The following is a 22,781-nucleotide window of genomic DNA, read 5'->3' on the forward strand; positions in this document are numbered from 1 at the left end:
AAACAAAATCCTATACATAGAACTATTTATTCATTTTTCAGTTGGAAATCTGCTTGAATCATGCTCAGTGTAGTGTTAAGAAAGCAAACTTTTCTGAATAAACTACTTTGAATGACTGAATAAAATGAAAACAAATGCACGTGTTAACATCGTAGATAAAAAAAATGTAATGTCTCATGAAATGAGTGTTGTGACAATGTTCTGTTTCGTGTGCAGAGAACTTCTCTCTCTAGCCATTTTACCTCAATTTATTTACATTATTAAGATGTTTCTTTTTTTTTTTAATTCTGGGGCCAAACTCTCTTACACAAAAACTAAACAGAATGATAAAAGAGAGTGCACGACTTTATACAGTACCCGCTCTCATCAACGAGAATTACGTCATCAGATTTTTCGTATGTGCACAAGATGCAGTTGAATCTGATATCGAATACGCTTGGAGGATTATCCCGAAGCAAGCTTCTGAACCAACGTGCATCAATCGAATCGAATATCGAGGCAGAGAAATACGATCGCCCCGACGAAATTGACACCGATGATGAATATGATGACGTTTTTCCGGATTATGACGACGAAATCATTTTTGATCGACAGCGGAGTAACATTCAAAGATCACGCTTGCGTTGCAACTTATTTGTGCGAATGGTATCTGATCCGAAATGTTATAATCCCAAGGTTCTTAAAGCCCTGAATACAGATAAACCTCGCCACAAGTGCGAGTCCGATGGAGGAGAAAAATGAACAATTGTACTTAAATACAAAATCATATTTTATCAATTATATGGTGATCTCGAGAACATTGGATCATGTAGGAAGAATAAAAACAATACAAAAAGTTTTCTTTTTTTTTAATTTTGTATACCATCACTCTCTCCCAAAGCCAAATTAATTTTAGGAGCATCAAAGCAGATGTTTTGCTTCTTCCAGTCGTACTTTGATTTTTCGTTTACTTTCATAATGCACTCTTGCATCTTACAGCATCTCAGATATTCCCATTCTCCATACACTTAGTTTCACATCCTTTCCCCATTTCACTTCATTATATTTCTATTGAATATCTTTTTAATCAATGGGATAACACTTTAAATATATTGAGAATAACTATAATTTATCATTTAGATGTTTATAAAGTTCCTTTCATTAATATTCATACATTTGTATTCAGAATTCTAATTGCAAAATGTAAAATACTGTTGTTACCAGTAGATGTAGGGATTGACTGGTGAGGATATTTGTTCAATAAAATCAATCCCCCCTAAATTAAAAAAAGCAAAGCGGGTTCCTGTCAGCCGACTCCATATACTCCAATTTGAAGTTCAATATGTAAACAAAAAGAAGAAAAAAACCAGCATACGAAATAAACAAAACAAAACAAACAAACAAAAAATCTTCATGATGCACCGGAAGTGTTACATTTTGTCAATGATGTCACTTTCAATTATCGGATATGGTTTCAGTTCTACGAAGATGTATTCTCGTTATATCCATATCATGTAGAATTTACCTGTATAAATTCCGACAATGCATGTACTCCTGCTACAACTCGTATAGTAATTATTTATAAATAGGAAATCGCTGTCATTTCCATTTTATTTCCCGCGTAATCAGATTCTGCCTCTGGCATAGTTTTGGCAGACGATAGTCATCTCGTCATTCAGCATCTGCGGAACGCTTGATGAACAGGTATGTTCAGTATGTGAAAAAGAAGGATTTTTGTGACTGTTTTTTTTTGTAATCATTATTATTTTTTTAATATATACTCCATGGTAAGCAATTTAGCTTTTTTTGTTAACGTACTACTGTAAAAAATTAAAATTCTAAAATGTAAGCATTTAAAATAAATTTGCTAGATTATTCCAGTTACTCACATATAAGATGGTAAAATTATTATGACACCTTTTGCTTTTTATCGTAGTTGAAATACTAAATCTATGCTGAAAACAATATGATAGGCAGGTAAGCTTAGCCATTTTATTTTCAAAAAATCATTTTATATAGACTCAAATTGAAAAGATTTCTTGAAGTCATCCTTCCAAAAATTCTATGGTCGCCAATATGAACTTAGCGTTGTCATCTCAGAGATGAGGACAGACTTGTTCCTAATGTCATAGGCACTAGGTCATGTGACTAACTTGGTGGCTGTTTGGTAAGGACAGCTACCCTGCTCAATTCACCTGGTTCATGCTCTCAGTGTTTAGTGGAGTCGTAGTTGTTCTTTAACTCTTCGTTTTTTTCGTTTTGCATATTGGTACATGTACCTGTTGTCTTTTCATCGTATTCGTCCAATGGTATTTTACAATATTGTATTCACTCAAGTTAATTTAAGAAACCCCAAAAATTACAAAATCAAAGATGTAAAATTTGACTTTTCGATCAATCGTTATTATAAAAATGGTAGATTAAAATACACCAGATTCTGGTTCTGATTGATGCTTTTTCTTTTCTTTTTAAACTGACATAGAGTAGAAAGAGACATCATGACACCCCAAACAAGAATTTCATTTATTTCGAAGTTAATTTTACTGAATCCTCCAGAAGGCCATGTCTGAGTACCCTCTGTACTAAATTGATTGCTATGTATCATACATAATAGTGTATTCTGTCAAACAAAGGGGGAAATCGATGGGCGAAAATCAGGTCGAAGAAACACTTGCATTATTCGTATACATGTATTCTACATTTAGGCTCTACCAGTATTTTGTTTTACGAAAGTATTGTAGACGCTGGGTATCATAACTCACTGAACGCTGAGCTGTTTGGAATGAAGTATGTTAAACATAGCATTCTATATGGAGACAATTAGAATTTCATTTGGACAAAAAGGACCTCGGGCATATCAAACTTTGCGGTCTGTTGTGTCCAGAATTAAAATTTACCATTACAGTTCCGCTTTCAATGTATCATTCCGGTTCGTTGCGTTATGAATACCAAGCGTGTTGCAGACTACAGTTTTTGTTTGGCGTGTACCATAATAAATCCGACAGAAAACACATGGAAAAGTCTCTGGCTATACCCGGTACTTCGATACCTATTCTTAGCTTGTCAAAATGAAGGAGCTTTCGAAGAGTGTATTAGCCTGCACCCACTTTTTGTTTTTTTGTTTTTATAGGTGAAGTACAAAATATGTCGACTTAAAAGTAGTTTTACTCCATGGTTGTATGTATGCTGAACAACCATGTGTTTTTTTTTTCAGTATGGTAATACTGTAAAGTAAGGACGTTACGATGGGGAACGGATCTGAAGCAGTCACTGTAGATAATTATATAGAACTACAAGATGCAGATTTTGACAGTTACGTAGTTAACCCTTGGACATGGATTGACCCCGTTGGTGGTACCCCGAAATACGTGTACATATTGCCACCAATAGCCATTGCAGTTTTGATCAGCAACATAATTATTCTGTCAGTATACGTGAGAGAAAAGCTAATTTCGTCCGCAAATATTATAATGATGGGGATAGCCATTTCGGACACTCTAACCGTTTTATTTCCAACTCCTCTGGTAATATACATCTTTTGGTGGAAATATTGTAATTTTATTCCGTATGATCTTTGTGTTCCATGGGAATACCTCATGAAAAATATGTGTGCCGTTACACACACGGCTTCAGTATGGCTGACCATGTATTTAGGGATAAATCGTTATATGGGAATTTGCCATCCGTTTACAATGTTACGTAAATGCACTATCAAATCGACAGTTCAAACAATAGTGTTAATATACGTGCTTTCCTTCCTGTTTCATCTCTGTCGGTTTGTGGACACCGTATACGTTCCAGAATTGGCGGGAAATAACTTGACTAATACGTGCTCAGCTCGATACGCTGATTGGCTACCCCATGAACACCAAAGAACATATGAATTTGTCTACCATTGGTGTCATATAATATTTATAAGCATAATTCCTTCATCAACTTTAGTCATTCTTGACACTATAATGTTACGTCATATCCGTAATTCAGATATCAAAAGAAGCGTATTTCTTAAAGGTTCTCAAAGTAAAGACAGACAAAAACATACTTCTGAAAGTTTACGTAGAACCAAAACCATCGTGGTAATATTAGCTATTGTCTGTGTATCGGAACTAAGTCTGGGCGTTCTATTGATTCTGTGGACATTGACTATGATGGATTTAATACACATCCCTGAAGATATTCTGGGACCTGCAAGCAACTTTACTAATTTTTCAATTTATATAAGTTATCCCATCATATTTCTGTTATATTGTCAACTAAGTTCTCAATTTAGAAATGGAATCAAGAGGATGTTTCTTTGTAAACGGACAAGAAGGGAATCGAATGCGGAAATAAAATTACAAACGCAATTTTCTAACAACTCTACTATATAATAAAAATGTAGCTGACAAATATGTTAAAAGCAGATATGAAGTAAATAGAATATTTTTTCTAACATCCTCTTATTCAAATGCTCCCAAGTCTCTTACGGAAGCCGTAAAGGGACACGAATAAAAAATATTCGATCCATTATCCCGGATTTATGTATATTGAGGTAAAACAGTAACTTTTTTTTCTTGTTACCCTAACACCCTTTTTTCTATGTCAATACCCTTAACATTTTATGGCTGTTTTGGCTCAAGCACCATTAAAAGTCTTACTATATTGTTCCCCGTTAACTCAATGTAAAATGTTTTGAAAAATACCATGTTTTTTTTGCCTGATAAAAACACGACCGTTCAACAGGCCCATAAAACACCAATGACGGGTGTAGGGGTGGGCATTCCATTTTCATTTGAAAATTTGTCATTTTAATGTGTAAAATATCATAGCGCCACCCCCCATTTTCTGAGGAACTCCGGCTGGCACCCATACTATTCGAAGTGTCTGGATCCGCCCTTGAATTTTGAGATATTTCAATTTATGTACGTCAAATGCTTCCCAAATCAAAACAGTTGATATGCATATTAGGATATGTGCACTGTCCAATAAGACAGAACACCCCCCCCCCCCCCCGTCACCTTTGCTTCTTCTGTTAAAGTTGCAGTTTTGCTGTTTGGTTCAGTATCCTTAACGTTAGTACTTGACTTGCATTATCGAACTGTTCACGGTAATTTCTCTCACTGGACATTGTGGGTGCAAAGGAAATCGAAACAATTTAAATATGCATCCGACATGGAAGGCATATACATGGACATGACATGATACACCACTATGATAAGATAATTCGCATCATTTTGTGAATAAAGACCCATAAATGTAACTCGAAATTATAAAATTAAAAGATCTATAGTTAAATCGTCATTGAAAGCACCTGACCTACAGCTGGTCGGACATCATATGAATACGCTCTGTGCAGTACATTTATTAAAAATGACGTTGCATGTTGTCGTGCTACAATGTAGGTACATGAATAGATCTGTATTACATTTGTATACCCCACTCCTAAAAGTCCAAAGGAACAGAAAGTTGATATCCGACAGCAACCAAAATTGCTTACAAGGTATGTTTCATCTAAATACAAAGCCATATACCTCATTTGAAATCAACTCGTCTAGTGCCTGCCCAGATTTTTTTGACGAAAATTTTCTCTACTATATAATTCCATATTGTAATAAAGAGCTGCGATTTAAGCGCATGATACGCCCGTTGCCCTTTTAATTTGTCCTTATGCTTTTAATGAATTTATATGATCAACTAGAAATACTGTGAGCCCTGTCAAATACCCTCCCCACCCCCCACCCAATAAAAAAAGTAAGTAAATATACACAAAAAATTGACACTATCAAGGCTACCTCAAGTTTAACTAAGTTTGTTGTCTTGCTTTTTCACCCATACATTTCTATCTTGTTCAAAACACACTTTTCTGACAAGGTTACAAAGTAACTTTTATATTTATTAAGGCATATACATTTATACAAATCAGAAGGGAGCTTACTTCAATAGATATGAACAATTCAGCAAAGTTTCAGAAAAGTTAGTGAAAGTGTTTTTGACTTATTGTGCGAAACTTGAAAGCGTTTTTGAGGTATTGTCCGAAAACTTGAACATAACATAACATCTTTATACTTCTCTAATAGATGAAAACTGGGCATAGTATAAACAGCATAAAATAGCAAGCGGGTATGTCGGAGAACACACATAACAACTCAAATATGGAAATAAAATGATTTAATGATATGTTTAGATAAAAAAAAATAATAATTCCTGGTCCCAAGGGCCTGTGGGTAGATCCTATAATAAGGGTGGCACTGAATAAATTTAATCACACCATTGTTTCAATTCCTTTTACATGTATGATGACTGATGTCGGAGATTACATGGATTTTTCTGTATCAAAAGATGAGGCCAAACAAAAAAAAACATTACTCTAGTTTCCTGCTACCAGCAAGAAGAAAATAGGGTAGCTAGGCAAGAAAATTATTTTATTTTTTCAAAAACATTTTATTTTGAATTCATGGGGAAATAATCTAGACTTAAACAGTGCTTACGCCGAAATTGTCATAAAATGTTTAGGGTAGGCACAAAAAACTAAGGTAGGTAGGGTAGCAGGAAACAGACATATTATTTGTTTTGGCCTACTGAATACATTTTCATATTTTCAAATCAACTACATTTTGAACAAATAAAAGAGTTATTTCCCATTAATAAAAGCTTCTTGTGATTTTTATGTAATCTTTTTCACACTTCAGTAACAAACAAACAGTCATTTTCTTAAGGAAAAATGAATTTGTGATTTCTAATGGATAAATATTTTGGAAACAAAAAATTTGGCATGTGCCACAAACTGTCTGCACATGTACATCAATTGAAACGAACAGTAAACAGGTAAATATGTTTTACAATGTACATAAGTTTCAAAGAGGATTCATCTATTGTCTTCCATATGACACTTCCATGCAGTGATACAGAAGGAAACACTAACATTTAATATTGGCCCCTATTCTTAACTTCTGCAGACTTTTTTTTGCTCTAGAATTTTAACAAATAGGCTTCTGGAAAAAGGGTTATGTTCCTACAAGATTGAAGTCATCACTATAGAAGTTTTATGGTTGTCATCATGAACTCATTGATTGTTATGGTGTATCCATCTGCGTCATGAAAACTGAATTATTCAATGTGTCATTGTTTTCCTTTCCTCTTTCGTCTAGCCTAGACTTGACTTTTTATGAGCAACTGGTGGGTGTTTCTAGGAAAGAAGAGTACACCCTACCGGTGCACCTGGTCCATGCTCCCAGTTTTTAGTGGAGTCCGAGTTGCTCATTTGATTTTGTTTCTTTGTGTTCTTTGTTGTGTATGTCTGTTTTCCATGTCTGGTCACTGGATTACCTTCTTTTGATTACCACTATAACCTTGGTTCCCTTGATTATTCTTTCTGAATGTCATCAAATATCATCCCATACTGTAAATTTAGAAGCAGATATGTATAGTATCATGAAAAGTAAAAACCAAATTAAATTGTCTTTTCATTTATCCAGCTGATATTTAGCAATTAAGCTTGAAGGATAAAATCCTGGAATAACCAAAAAATGTATATGCTAATTAAGAACTGTTTGATAATGTTTAAAAAAAAAGGCAGAGTTCAACTTAAATCCCCATCAAGCAAACAAAAAGAATTATACATGCAACAGCCTGCATAACTCAGGTACTTGTATTTAAGGAGGTAGACCTAGGGTATGGGACACAACTCATAAAACTCATTGGAACATTTGTATTCAGCATTTTACATCAATATCATGTAAGCATCCAAGTAACCTGGACTGATTTCATTCGGTTTCAAATGAAAGCTTGAGAGGTTTTGTTGAAATTGAATATGATACAAACATATCACTGATTTCATGAGTTATGTCCCTTACCCTAGGTCTACCTCCTTCAGATAAAACTGAGGGATAAAGGGATAATCTAATTAAATTACTAATAATACATATCAATTTTTCCATTCAGTCTTTGCTTAGATGCAGTGAATAAATGGAACAATCAATGAATCAAATCTTAATTAGATTGGTAAAGGAATAGTTTGGTTAAGGCATGTTTCAGGCCAAATATCATGAAATATTTTCAGAAATGAAATTGATTTTGTTTTACTCTGGAGTATTTAAAGATTGATTTGTTTTAATGGAAGACAGCATGTTTGGAATATTTCAATTAAGTCAGACAACTTGTGCTGTGCTGTCAATATGTGACAAAACTGGATTATTCCATGAAATACATGTAATCTGCCAGATGCCAACCCCTGCACCCCTCTGGATCCACCACAGAAATCCAATGAATTTTTAGATATTTGACAGGGAAAAATCATTTCTATGCTGTTAAATTGGCTTAAACATGCAGATTATTTACGTAATCAAATACATTGATACAACACACACATTTGAAGATAGATGTTATTTGACCCTTTTGTTGACTCGAGTTCTTTTTTTTTATGTTTTAAAAGTGTTATTCTCTGTAAGAATCAGGCAATGGGAGACTCATGGTGGAAGAAAAAACATAAGGCTTCCCATGAAATCTTCTTCAAAATGACGTAGACTTATTGCAAAAATAAATAATTGTAAAAAAAGCATACTTAAACTCTACCTTTATATGTTCAAGCAATTATTTTATCAAAAATGTGAAAATAAATCTTCGCGAAATTAGCCAACAACAGCAAAACATGAAAAAAGTAGTCGCAAAAATAAGTTGGTTTGCAGTACTTAATATGAACATAGCTGTTAACCCTCCTACAATAGGAGGGGAGAATAAAACAGTTATGATGAAATTTTACAAATACACCAGCATATAATCTAAGCTTAAAATAGTAACTACTTTCAGATATCACAAAAAGGTCTTCAACAAATGTAAAAATAGTCATGACAGTAGACTCCCACAAAATCAATGAAAAATGTATAATCTCATACATAATAATGAAAGATTAGTAGGAAGTTTTTGTTGAAATTTATAATATATTTTCTGTGAAAATACTAAATAATTTAATTTTTACATCATAAATTTGAATGAAGCTGCTCCAAATATTAAGAGCTAAAAGTTACATCAACTGTTCAAGACTGACTAAAACAAACAAATCACATAAATAGGGTATAACTATAATATTCATTACTGAATGTAACAATGCTTTTCTTAAAAAACTTGGAAGACAATTCTAGTCTGGTGACATGAATATCAGAATTTGCTATGAAAACATGAACGTTCCTGTTCTTCTAAGTATTCTAGATTTTCCATATTCCTGAAATAAAAAAAAAATAGAGTTTGATGAATCATGTGTATGAAAAGGAAACTTTTGTACTCTTTTTTTCTACAGTGAGTGATATAGTTAACATCTGAGGATAAAGTTTATCTCCCCCTTGATTGAATGACCATTATCTGATGAGTTGTCTCCCCCTTGATTGAATGGCTGTTATCTGATGAGTTGTCTCCCCCTTGATTGAATGACCTGTATCTGATTAGTTATTTCACGAAGTTGGATTGAAAGTTTAAATCTCCTTTTTAATTGTTCAGCAAATTATTCTTTTTCTCAGCAGATTTTTTTGTTTTACCTTTATACATGTAGTTCATAGCGTGTAATTTTCATGGGGTTCTAATTTTGGCATATTTCAGGGGTCTGTCTAAAAGCTCAAAAATAAATTTTGCATACGTTTTTGCTTCAAAATTGACAAATTTTACATCTGCCAAAATAACGCATCCATTTATTACTACATAAACTTATTTTCTACGTTTGTCTGAATATAGCTGAAATATTGCTGCTCGGACGTTAAACCCCAACAAACAAACAAACAAATATTTTCTATGTTATATACATTTGTACATGTTCCATAAGTGGTTCAATTAAGGCAGTTTTCGACGCATTATAAGACTTCCATACCAATTGAAATGTCAGATCCTCATCCAGTTTTAGGTTTGTCCAGCCTGATATGAACTGTTGGAATTCTCTTATAGCCTTGAAAATAAAATAAAAAAAACACATAAATAATGCTGAATTTGTACTATGGTTTTAGCTAAAATGTAACAATATACAATATCCACCCCGCTGCTCCACATAAGAATCATGCAAAATGTGATTCATGGTTGGAAAGTTTACACATTTTTATTTTTGATATTTTTTTAAATGTCAAAAGTAAACAGAAAGTAACATGTGGCTTTTCATATAACCCTTATTCATGGGAGATAAAAAATATATAGAATGTACGGTAGAATATAAAATTAAGGGAGATAACTCTGTAAATGACAATAAAATGTAATAGAAACTATTGTATTTTCCATGTAGATTATCTCATATCAACAGACATTGGAATGAATAAAAATCATTTCATCACATAGACCCATAAAGCAACTTAATAACAAAGATAAAAATATGTAGATTTTTTTAAAGCGGTAGACCTAGGGTAAGGGACACAACTCTTACAATCAATTGGAACATTTGTATTCAGCATTTGACATCAATGTCATGTAAGCATCAAAGTAACATGGACTGATTTCATTCTGTTTCAAATGAAAGCTTGATAGACTTGGGTGAAATTAAAAATGATACAAACATTGCACTGATTTCAAGATTTATGTCCCTTACCCTAGGTCTACCTCCTTAAGGTGGATCACATTTCACAAAATTTGCATGATTCTAACAAAGACTGCTACTTATATAAATTTTAATACCTCAAGTCTGATTGACTAACTAAATGACTTTTTATAAGCAACTTGATGGGTGATCCTAAAAAATCAGTGGAGTCAGAGTTATATTTTTTCTTTGCCTCATGATTGAGCACTGACTAAAATTAAATAAAATCAAATCTGAATATTGGATAAGACTAGTATGAAGCAGGGTCTATTGATCAATCATTCTTGTTTTATAATGAATGAAATATCTACCATAGGGTGTTCAGCAACAATCAATCAATCAATCTTAAGTTTATTAATTGAATATATTCATCTCGAATGCAATTCATCAATAAAATATTCAGAATTTTTTTTTTTACTTAGACCTGTATCACAAAACTAACCTGGTTCAAAACAGCACTGGGTCTAAGCGGATTATTACACAGAGATGTACTCCACAACTGACCTGGTCCAAAACAGCACTGGGTCTAAGCGGATTATTACACAGAGTTGTACTCCACAACTTACCTGGTTCAAACCAGCACTGGGTCTAAGCTGATTATTACACAGAGATGTACTCCACAACTGACCTGGTCCAAAACAGCACTGGGTCTAAGCGGATTATTACACAGAGTTGTACTCCAAAACTTACCTGGTTCAAAATAGCACTGGGTCTAAGCGGATTATTACACAGAGATGTACTCCACAACTGACCTGGTCCAAAACAGCACTGGGTCTAAGCGGATTATTACACAGAGTTGTACTCCACAACTTACCTGGTTCAAAACAGCACTGGGTCTAAGCTGATTATTACACAAAGTTGTACTCCACAACTAACCTGGTTCAAAACAGCATTGGGTCTACCTGATTATTACACATAATTGTACTACACAACTAATCTGCATTTAGTTATCATCAGTGTTTTGTCATACCTGATTATTGCACTGAGTTGTACTCCACAACTAACCTGCATTGAGTTATCATCAGAATTGGGTACACTAGTACATGCTCCGTGTCCTGGTGCCACCAATATATTACATGGAATATCTTCTATCTATTAATAGAAACAAGAAAAACAAGTTTCATCACATACTATAATATTGGGGTTACTTAAGCACTTTTCAGTCTAAGAATCAGGCAAAACATATATAAGATATGGCACTTGAAGTAAAAATAAACAGAGATTTTACTGCATTATCCAAGTATTTATACCTCTTAACCTCAAGAAATTACTGTCAAAGGGTTTTTAAAGTTTGCCTTTTTAACATATTGATAGTTAAAATTTAGTTGAAATGCACTATGGAAAAATGGCTTTCTCCTTACTGGCATATAAGTAGTCAAAAAATATATACATCACCATGGAAAAATGGCTTTCTCCTTATATAAGTAGTCAAAAAATATATACATCACCAATGCTTCAAGACAAATTTAAATAGCTTTTCAGTTGTTTTCTAGATGTATTTGAATATATTTGAGGAAAAAAAGACCAAACTGAGAAAAATGATGTGCCACTCATTGCCAGATTCTTACAGAATGGTACTTAAATATTTTTGTGCTCAATGATGTCAATCCATTTTGTGGCTATATAATTTTGTAAATAGGAATCTCAATGATAGATTAATTATTTTCGAAGTCGACTATTTTTTTTGCTAGGGAGAAAAGGGAAAAATAAAAAATAGAATCTACAATTATAACTTAAAATAGTTGATTATGAAAATTTATTTTTCGAGATGTGAGAAATATCATAATCAACAAGCAAAAGTTGTAGCTTCTGTTTCTTTAAATTTTTCAATAATGGAAAACTTAGGTGTCATTCGCATTGTCATGGCAGAAATTCCAGCTATTGTCTGTCTATGAAGTCAATAACCGTTACGGGAAAACATCACAACATCCTTTTTGACCAATGAGATTTTATAACCAATGTGATATAATCACACAACATCCAACCACCCCTTTCTATTTCAAGCAATCATGGCCTAAGAACTTGAATCTTTCAAGAGATAAGAAATATTCTTATCGAGCTAGTCAAGAAGTGTGAAAATCAATTTAAATTAGAGCAGCTACATGTAGTTCACAGTATTCATTCCATTAATTTTTGTTAACATCTAGATCTATTCACATTTGTCATTTTACAAAAACTTTGTGATATGGTCCTCCTGCTTTTTAATAACTTGTATGGGAAAGTCAAACCATACCTGAACCATCTGAATCAACACATTTAGAAAGGGGTCGTTGACCTTTATTTCTACATCAAATAAAGGCTTGTCTGTTACTGAAAATAAAGATTTCTGCAGTTAAATTAAAATTGGTAATTCAAATCAAAACCATCAAAAATTCTCCGTAAGGATAGAATGTTTATTAGCAACATCCAATTCAGCAGTCTTTTAAATCATATAGAAAATGGCACATGTACATGTACTTATGAATAGACCTAGGGTAAAGGAAATAAATCAGTGATATGTTTGCATTGTATTCATTTTCATCAAAACCTTTCAAGCATTTTGTTGAAACAGGAATGAAATCGATCTAAGTTACTTAGATGCTTACATAATATTTATGTAAAATGGTTTTAACAAACATACCAATGATTTGTAAGATTTGTGTCCCTTGACCGAAGTCTGCCTTCTTAAATCCACATCGTTTCCCCAAGAAACATTTCACCTACTGATCCCTTTGCCTACTTTCCTATTGAAAATAAATGTTTTGATCCCCAAAAATATTCTGGTCCCTCCCCTCAATATTAAATGGTTGTCCCGGTAAAATCTTGTTTAGGGAATTCAATTTCACCACTATACAATTCTGTGACTAACATATGCATTTATTCTATAAGTTACAGACAGCTTCTTCTAGATGATTGATTTTTACTTTTTCTTTGCTTGTGAAATTAACAAAAAATAACTGTTCACAAAAAATTTGGTAAGACTATATACTAACATGCTCTTGTGTTTAAATGACATTCATACAGAGGTGCTAGCTTGTGTGTTTCTCTCATCTTTAATGTTGTCAATACCACTAGTTTCTCTATATCACTGTAAATTTATAGCAAACACAAAAAAAATTTCTAACAACACACTGACAGTAACATGGTGCCAGACATTAATCTGTTCTCACACAAAGCAAATACATTTGTGTCATAACATGACTAATTTTATACTGATGGATCTACATTTGATTTTTTTTATTTGGTGGTGGGGGGGAGGGTGGGCGGCTGGGATAAAATTTGTATTAGGAAGGATTGAAATGCTAATGAGAAAAAAGTCAAGACAGAAGTAAAAAATAACAAAAGATTTATTATTGTCACAACAGTTTTAGGGGAGGACCTAAATTTTCTGAAAATAGATAGGCAGGATAGAGAAATTGATCCTAGCCGCCCCCCTAAAAAAACTAATGGGAGTTCCCTTATGAATTCTGATGTAATCAACAGTAGGATTTTTTTTGCAATTTTCAACACAAAAGAAGAACCCTGATGCTGTTTTATATATCAACATATTTACAAATGTGTGTTGATCTGGATATAGAAGATAAATTTTAAAATTGCTGTAGAAAGTATATAAATATCAAACTATAAATGTTTATTATGCCCAAAATCATTTTCAACAACAACTTTGTTTCTTCTTTTTTGACCAATCATATAAAGAATAAATTGGGAACATAAAAATGTGGGATATCTTTTATTTCTAGTAAAGTGCTGTTTCTATGGTCTTTGCTTAATTTTATAGAAAAAAGCTTTTCAAGGCAGTGGGTCTTGTCAACTATCCTCTCTTTTATAGACAGGCCGTTCAACCAGCCTTAAAAATATTACTTAATTGCATTTCAACATACAATCAATTAATATAATTACAAAGTGTGATTAAACTGTCACAAAGACAACTTTGGTAATGCATTTTCAAATTAAGAGTAAGGATAGCACAAAGTCAGAAAATAGCTTGCCTGATAACCTCTCGCATTGATGCAGTACGTACAATTCTGCATATTTTTGCAAACATTACACAAGAACAGCACTGAAGTTTTCTAACTCATTAACAGTATCTTTAATTAACAGCCTTATTAGGCAGAGTTCCAAAACTTGGACTGCATTTTCATTTTCAGTACCTGATGCTGATGCTGACTTGTAGGTATTTTAGTTTCAACAACTCCCATTGGAACATTTTACTCACACTCCATAATTTATATATTTCTTCAAAAAGTTTCATTCGATTTTAAGTAAAGTTGCAGAATTGCCCACTGACATTGTTGCAATTTTTCTAATTGCAAAGTAATTGCAATTTTCGTAATTTTGTTGATTGTGACAAGTGTTTGGCGAATCCCATTGTAGAAATTGAATTTTACATCATTGCTTTTATTCAACGTCAGAATTCTACATTGTCAACATTTTCGTGTTTGAATTAAACTCGGTGAGTAAAATCAAGTTTCCCTATAAGTGACCCAATGGGTACATTTGGAGATGTTTTAAAGAGTAGATGTAATATACAATGTACGAGAAAGAATTTTTAAAAATTTTATTGCACACTGAGTTCTATAATTAAAATAAACTTTTTTGATAAAATTAAAAATCTGATTCATGATTGGATTATATTGTATACATGTATGATCACTAGAATTTTCTGAAGTCTGACAAAATCTGGTCAAATAGCCAATTCATCAAGGAATAGTTATTAGACCAGACCCGGTTGAATAACTCCAAGCTATTCAATAGCCATGGCCTTTTGTAACATACCACTCACAACATATCTGGATAATTCTGATAAACAAACTTGCTTAAATTCTAGATATAGCTGTTGTTAAACTTACCACTCACAGCATAACTGGATAATTTTATCAGCAACCAGGTGAGTCTTTGAAGGTGGTAATGCTGTATTAATAATGATTAGTGAGTACTGAAAACAAATACAACACATAATAATTCATTTTTTTTGTAGGAATGGTGGTTTTGATGAGATGTAATTGGCATTGATACAATATCATAAATTGAAAGTTTGAAAACGAAGTTCAGCGAAATTAAAATTCACCCTTGTTACACAAGGGAAATACATGTAACTCTTGTCACATAAGGGTAATATACACAGGGAAAAAATGGATTAACAGTAACAGCCATAGGCAATTCAAGTAAACTTTAATACATATCATAAAAAATGATCATGATAATATGTACGAACTTCAATCTTCATTCAAATTATCATATATAAAAACATTTATCTTTTAATGCCTACAACACCTGAAATAATTCATGCATGTATACAATGTACATGTAGAAGAAATAGTGGAAATATTTTCACTTCATTCAATCAGTTATTGTTAATTCATCAGTCAACATTTACCCATTGATCATTCAGTTATTTCAATCAACCAGTCACCAATAACCCATCAATCAGTCATCAATTCACAATTGATCAGTCAGTTATTACCCATCGATCAGTTACTAACTACCCATTGATCATTCACCAGTTACTCCTAAACCAGTCACCAATTAACCACTGATCAGTTACAAACTACCTGTCGATCTGTCACAAGTTAACCATTGATCAGTCACCAACTACCCATCAATAAGTCACAAATTACCCATTGATCTGTGACCAATTACCACTGATCAGTCAGTTATTACCAACCAATCAGTCACCTGTTACCCATTGGTCAGTTACAAATTACCATTCATTCAATCAGTCATTAATTAACCTGACCAGTCATCTTTTAATCATTCAGTTAAACTTCAAGAAACAGCAATGTCTGTTAAGGTTAACATAGAGCATGCATGTGCAGGACCAATCTAACTAAGTATTAGTAAGCACAAATGTATACTAATGAAATTACACTAAATGAATATTGACCAATGATAAAAAAAATGCATTTCCCAACAGTGAATTGCAAATCAGATGTTCAATTTTTCTTTTACAAGATGGAAGGTCAAGGACCTTTGGAGATTTAAATTAAAAGTCCACCTGATGTAAATCAAAGGTTCTCATTACAAAATTGAAGGTCCAAGACCTATAGTGCTATGTCATTTAAAAGTCTTGTGCAGAAATGGATGGTCCCAGACCTTGAACCTATGCAAATTTGAATCCCTGCAAATAATAAGTGAGCAAACTAAAAGTTTCAGAACATTGGTTACCAAGCTCAACAGATAAAGCAGGTATGAAATACATGTGTATATACATGTACCAGAAAGTGAGAATTCAAAATAGCCATCCACAACCCTAATTAAGCATTAGATAGCAAGCATTTAACCTACATAACATGCAGGAACAAAGAGCATGCAGAACTTTCTATTTCTCTGTCAGTGAGTTACCTACCTTTTATGTAAGAAACTGAAACAAAATCTCAAAACATTTATTTTAATACAAGATCTAAACTATAAAGATTCCTGCCCAGTGGTAGTACCTGTAGTATTTGACAGAATTGCATACCTTTGCAATAATCACAATTTTTTAAGTTGTTGAAGAAAAGTAAGAGTACATTGTATATCCACTGCAAAAAATTGCTCCCAGATTTTCTTGGAATTCATATAAAATCTTGTTATGAAAGGGTAAAAACTATGGCACGCTGTAATTATATTTATTCAAATTTGTAGATATTTTACATAATTTAGTATAAGTATAGTATCTTCTATATTTGGTTACTTATGAAATATATATCATATAAAAGAGATTTCTTTTATAAGTTTGTTTATAAGATATCAGACAAATTTATAAGATATCTTATTAATGTTTCTAATATAAGATATCTCATAAACTTTATGAGATATGTTGTGAATGTCATAACTTCAGCGGTATTATAACAATAAAATAACCCTAAATTAAAGACTGTGAGAATTGATCATGTGATTCTAAAACAAAATGGATGACAAGGAAATGTTGAAGTTTGAGTTACTTTATCTTGGATATCTTATAAAGTATATGAGAATACAGAGATATCTTAGAATTCTTTTTGTTTATAAGATATCTTATATACATTTAATTCATAAGATCTCTTATATACACTTTAGTTTATAAGATATCTTATATGCATTTTAGTTTATAAGATACACGTATCTTATGTGCATTTTAGTTAATAAGATATATTATATATACATTTTTGTTTATAAGATATCTTATTCATTTTACTTTACAACATATCTTAAAATTTATGACATATCCATTATGTTTATAAGTTTTCTTATATTTTACATACGATATCTTATAAAAATAGAAGATAAAAATGTAAGATATCTACAAATTTGAATAAACATAAATATAGAATGCCATAGAAAACCAGAGTAATCATTTTTGTGCATGAAGCAGAGGGTAAAGCTTCATTTTTTGTATAATGATTACTTGGATACACTTACAATATACATAAATATGTACATGTAGCTACATGTATACTATTATTAACAATGTAGACCTTGGTCAATGGGCATAACTCTGACAAATAATTGGTACGCTTGTGTAAGTCATTTCACCTAAGTCTCATGTAAGCATTAAAGTAACTTGGATTGATTTCAGTCCATTTCAAATGAATGCTTGACAGGCTTTGGTGGTTGACTGATTTAAAGAGTTATGTCCCTTACCCTAGATCTACCTCCTTAACACAATTTATTTATCATAGTTTTTCAATAAAAATACTAACTCAATTATCATGATTAAATGCATGGTTAGAAACCATTTGGTACAATGTAAATGCAAGCTCAACTCAGATTCGGGGCTGGATCCAGACACTTTGAAAAGGACGGGTGCCAGCCAGGTTACTCAGAAAAAGGGGTGCTAGGACATTATTTACCATTTTTTGTCAATTTTACACACGCAAATGACAAATTTTTATCAACCCCCCTGCACCTCCCCTCTGGATCCACCACTGAGATTGAATTTGTTTTCATCATAGTAAATTTTTGAATGTAATTCATCATGGTAAAATTTTTTAATGTAAATTCTTAATGGTAAATTTTTTGAATGTACATGTACATGTACAAGACACATACAATGTACATATACATTGAAACTTATCTGAATTGGAATCTGTAAAAAAAACACCTATTTTAAGAAGTCCCTTCAGTGCAGTTTCAATGCATTTTAATCCTGTGTAAACAAAATACCTGCTTAAAATGAACAAATCATTCAATCCTAAAATGGTTCATTTTAGACAGGTTTTACAGTATTTTCAAAGTTTACCTCTTCATATTTACACTGTACTAACTGTACAGGTATCCGTGGTATTTCTATGTCATCATTCACTGGTAGACAAATAGGTTCACATGATTCTAATCCTGGGATACCTAGGTCATTGTAAATTTTCTTTACAGCTAGCCCTAGCAGAGTACGGCTGAAAGAAATGGTATGGATATAAAGATTATTGAGGGAGCTGAAGAACTATGATAGAATTGTAATATTTTTGTGATTCTGTGACATACATGTACATTGTACATTTTTACATATAGGTTTCAAATATCCATTGGAAACTGTAGATTAAAAATACACTTTCTAGCTATTTTTGAAATTGTCAACCAATATCGACATTGTACTGTCTTTCTGACTCTTCTTTTTTCCACATTTACATGTAGGAGGAAAATTGAACATGTTAAAACCCACGAATATAAATCCTTTCACAGTACTATTTCTGGTAAGCATTTATATACCAGTCTTTTTAAAATTCAGATACTTACTGTCCATGGCATAGGAAACCCCAGTGGATAAACGATGCATTTTCTGTCTACATATTCTCTATTTATATGTAATGTTACTTCAGATGTATTCAGATCTGTTTTTTTTTTTTTAGAAAACCATACACTCATCTGTCATTGTGTTGTTATGTGATGTTTTAGTTTATTTTGAAGAAATGTCATTGTTCTGTTGCTGTGGATTTTATTATTTTTGTTGTTGGGGCCTTTCAGAGTTTACTTGAATGTGTGTTTACCCTTATTGAAGACCTTTTGGTGATCTCTGTAATTACATCTTCTTACATTTTTTAATAAAGGAGATACGATAAAGGATGTACGATATAGGATATACGGTGGTGCATTTGTTGTGTTTCACCATATTTGTTCATTTTCTTATGACAAAAATCTACCAAATTAGATTAAATCAAGAACAATAACTCTTGGGAAATGCCAACTTCATACACAATGCATGATGTACATGTATTTATGATTTTCATCTCAAACGTGTGATAACCTAATGACAAACTAAGACTAGTTATGTGGTCTGTTAAACTGTTACTGTTTCTAAATCAGAAATAAAAGTTACATGTAATTATATGGGTTTTTGACATGAGTGTATCACCTCCTGTCTACTTTTTTTTTTAAATAAAAACTGCTACTTAATATGACACATTTACAAATGTACCTTCCTGCAGCACTTATATCTGTATAGCCTAAGAAAACTTTCTTCTTCAAATAAAGTCCTTCTTTATCTGGTATAATTTCTGTGAATCTTGTCTTTGTTAAATCTTCATCCCTCAAAGATCTGTACAAAATTCTACGCCTACAAGTGAGAACATTCAAATTACCGATACTACATATATATTACCAGTACATGTCTATATTCCAAAATTACAGTTATACAATGTTCTGCACAATGTATGTACATTGTACATGTACATGATAAAATGTATCACTCCTACTGGTATTGCAACTTATAAAAAAAACTTTAATAAAATATTAAAAAAGTATAACTTTTAACAATATTCATGATTGTTGGTTGGTTATTGTTGTAACTGAATGGAACATTTGATGGATCTAATTTTAATTAGATTCCATTGTGTTGGTTAATTAATATTTTTTTAAACAATTTTGTGTACAGTGTTCTTATTAGAAAGTTATGAATGGGAAGATTTCTTAACTTAAGGAGGTACCGGTAGACCTAGGGTAAGGGACATAACTTGAACTCAGTGATATGTTTGCATCATATGCAATTTTACCAAGGCCTATCAAGCTTTCATCTGAAACAGAATGAAATCAATCCAAGTTACCTTGATGCTTACATGACATTGAAGTAAAATGCTGAATACAGACATTCCAATGATTTATGTCCCTTACCTTAGGTCTACATGTACCTCCTTAAATAGTGCTCAACTACAAAATGATAGAGGCATTTTATAAAAGTACCAAAAAAAAAAAACTTGCTATGGACCAAAAAATTTACTGTACAAAATATTTTCAATCACAATTACATGTAGTTTTGATTACTTGTATATGTAAAATTTAGAGAAAATGATTGCAGTAAAAAAAAAGTGTGCAGATAAATTTAAGCAACTTTGGCATAGCTTTGAGTTTTTATCTTGATACATTTGTAGATCCTTCTTTGGGTGCAAATATGTTAAATTTATAAATTTCTTAGTTACTATGTGTCATTCAAATTTTTATTAAAAATCCAAGAAAAAAACTGTGCTAGTTTAAGGCCTTATAAACTTACAAGTACAGTAAAATGCTTATTTAAATGTACAATGTATACAGGTGTACATGTATCATTCAAACCAATGCTTACATGTACATGTATTTGCTATAATTTGTATCTGATTTTCATACATGTATGTTTCTCCACATCATGCAGATTTTACCAAGATTAACCACAGGCTATTAAAGGGTGAGGTTGTTCCACCTTTGAATTTTGAGCTCCACCCTTAAATTTTAGAAAATAGAAAACATAACCATATCAATAACCAAATACATGTACATGTAAATATTGAGAAGGAAATGCATTTTTTTTTTTTTTAACCTTAGACCAAAAAATGAGACTTACAGACCTCTGAAATGTACATGTATGAAAAACTTTGATTAGAAAATTCAAGGACAATGAACATGGAGCATACATGTACATTTTGTAGGTTGATTGTCTCCATTTTTGTTTTTTTATCTGTGGTGATTCCTGTATGACTATGTATACTGTGAAAGTCCTTATAATGGGGTATCAATTTTCACGATTTTGTTGTTGACCCAAACCAAGAAATTAAATTCACCACAAAATACATACAAAATGTACATTTGTACTTGTGTACATGTATTTTTCTGCTATTTTCACTGTGGGAAATGTCAACCATGAATTCAAGAATCCACGAACATTGATGATTTGTCAGCAATCCGTGAAAATTGATCCTTATGAAAAAAAAATACACTCACAGTATGTGAAGGCATAAGGAGATCTTCATATTTCTTATGCCCATTATACTGTACATGTAGCCTTCCCATTAAGTTTCACTGTCTGCGAAGGGAATAACATGTACATGGATACTGATATTATTAATCATGGGTATTCTAACACAATGAATGCTGAGAAAAGACCCAATAAGTGTGGCACTATAGAGGAAAATGTTCATCTGCTCACAATTAAGTAAAAGGACCAGGGAGTTTGACATGCCTGCAGTATGTTACTTCAGTGTGTTATTATGTATATTCATAAATAAATCTAAGATTATTTTTACACGTTGGCAGACATAAGCTTTCATACATGTGCATATGTAGTAGACTGAACTGGAGTCTCTTCGTACAATTCCTCCCTAGCGACATTTAATCGAACTTGCCACAGTTCATTTTCGCTGAAATTCAATTTACACCAATAAATACAAGTACGTGTACAAGAAAAATGTTGGCTTCCAGTCAATATTTGGGACCATAATGGTGGAGTTCTGAGTTCAATTCAGTATTGCACAATGAACTGAACAAAAATGTTATGTTAATTGAAAAAAATGGTAATATAAAAGCAAGGAAAATACATTTTGCACATATGTATAACTACAGGTGTACATGTATTAACAGACGCGAGTAAGGAACTGCCTCGTATTTTGATAAGATGTCAATTCAGTGGTTGTCCGCGTCGAATCAAGATAGTTTAAAAATAACGCAGAGGTAAAGTAAGAAAGATAATTATTTTATCCATTTAAGAAACATAATAACCTTAAATTTGGATCCATTACTATTCCTAGTCAATGACCATGTTTACACAATGAATGCAAAGAATGTTTACATTTGTTACAAGGTTTCTGATTGGAGGAATCGAATGTAAATAAATGTGGGTGTCCTCTTAGACGTCCGTGCTCGTCTTGTTATAACGTTACCACTGGAACACTATTTAGTTAATAAATATGTACAAATTTCTTTTTAGAAACAAATAATTACTATTTTTATTTTTAAATCTATTTTGTATAACCCGCAAACATAACTTTTAAAAAGAAGTTCTGTTAGAGAGTTTTTCATTGGTGCAAATTCGCACACCTTCCAATTTTGCGGATGAATATTTACATTAATTCGTTAATGAACGTTTTCTTTTCATGTACTAAAA

At 32.2% G+C, this 22,781-nt stretch overlaps 1 protein-coding gene and 1 long non-coding RNA gene across 2 annotated transcripts; one reads left to right on the forward strand and one right to left on the reverse strand.

The window, feature by feature from the left end:
• The first annotated feature begins 1,386 nt into the window (after positions 1–1,386).
• Positions 1,387–4,411, forward strand: LOC148602096 (uncharacterized). The gene is made up of 2 exons (XR_015917106.1): positions 1,387–1,683; positions 3,194–4,411. It is a non-coding gene; the product is annotated as an uncharacterized LOC148602096 (long non-coding RNA).
• A 2,997-nt stretch (positions 4,412–7,408) lies between these two features.
• Positions 7,409–22,448, reverse strand: LOC148602097 (uncharacterized). Its single transcript, XM_088555574.1, has 10 exons — positions 22,397–22,448; positions 21,623–21,704; positions 19,851–19,988; positions 18,681–18,831; positions 15,331–15,416; positions 13,474–13,568; positions 12,735–12,811; positions 11,507–11,593; positions 9,812–9,886; positions 7,409–9,175 (listed from the first exon to the last, which is right to left on the reverse strand). The coding sequence occupies exons 2-10, from the start codon at positions 21,676–21,678 to the stop codon at positions 9,122–9,124; spliced, it is 819 nt and encodes a 272-aa protein (XP_088411700.1). The 5' UTR covers positions 21,679–21,704; positions 22,397–22,448; the 3' UTR covers positions 7,409–9,121.
• Between the last annotated feature and the right edge of the window lie 333 nt (positions 22,449–22,781).

The sequence above is a fragment of the Perna viridis genome, chromosome 12 (assembly GCF_037379345.1).
Source record: "Perna viridis isolate PV_CMFRI_1.1 ecotype Kerala chromosome 12, ASM3737934v1, whole genome shotgun sequence".
Classification (NCBI taxonomy): Eukaryota; Metazoa; Mollusca; class Bivalvia; order Mytilida; family Mytilidae; genus Perna; species Perna viridis.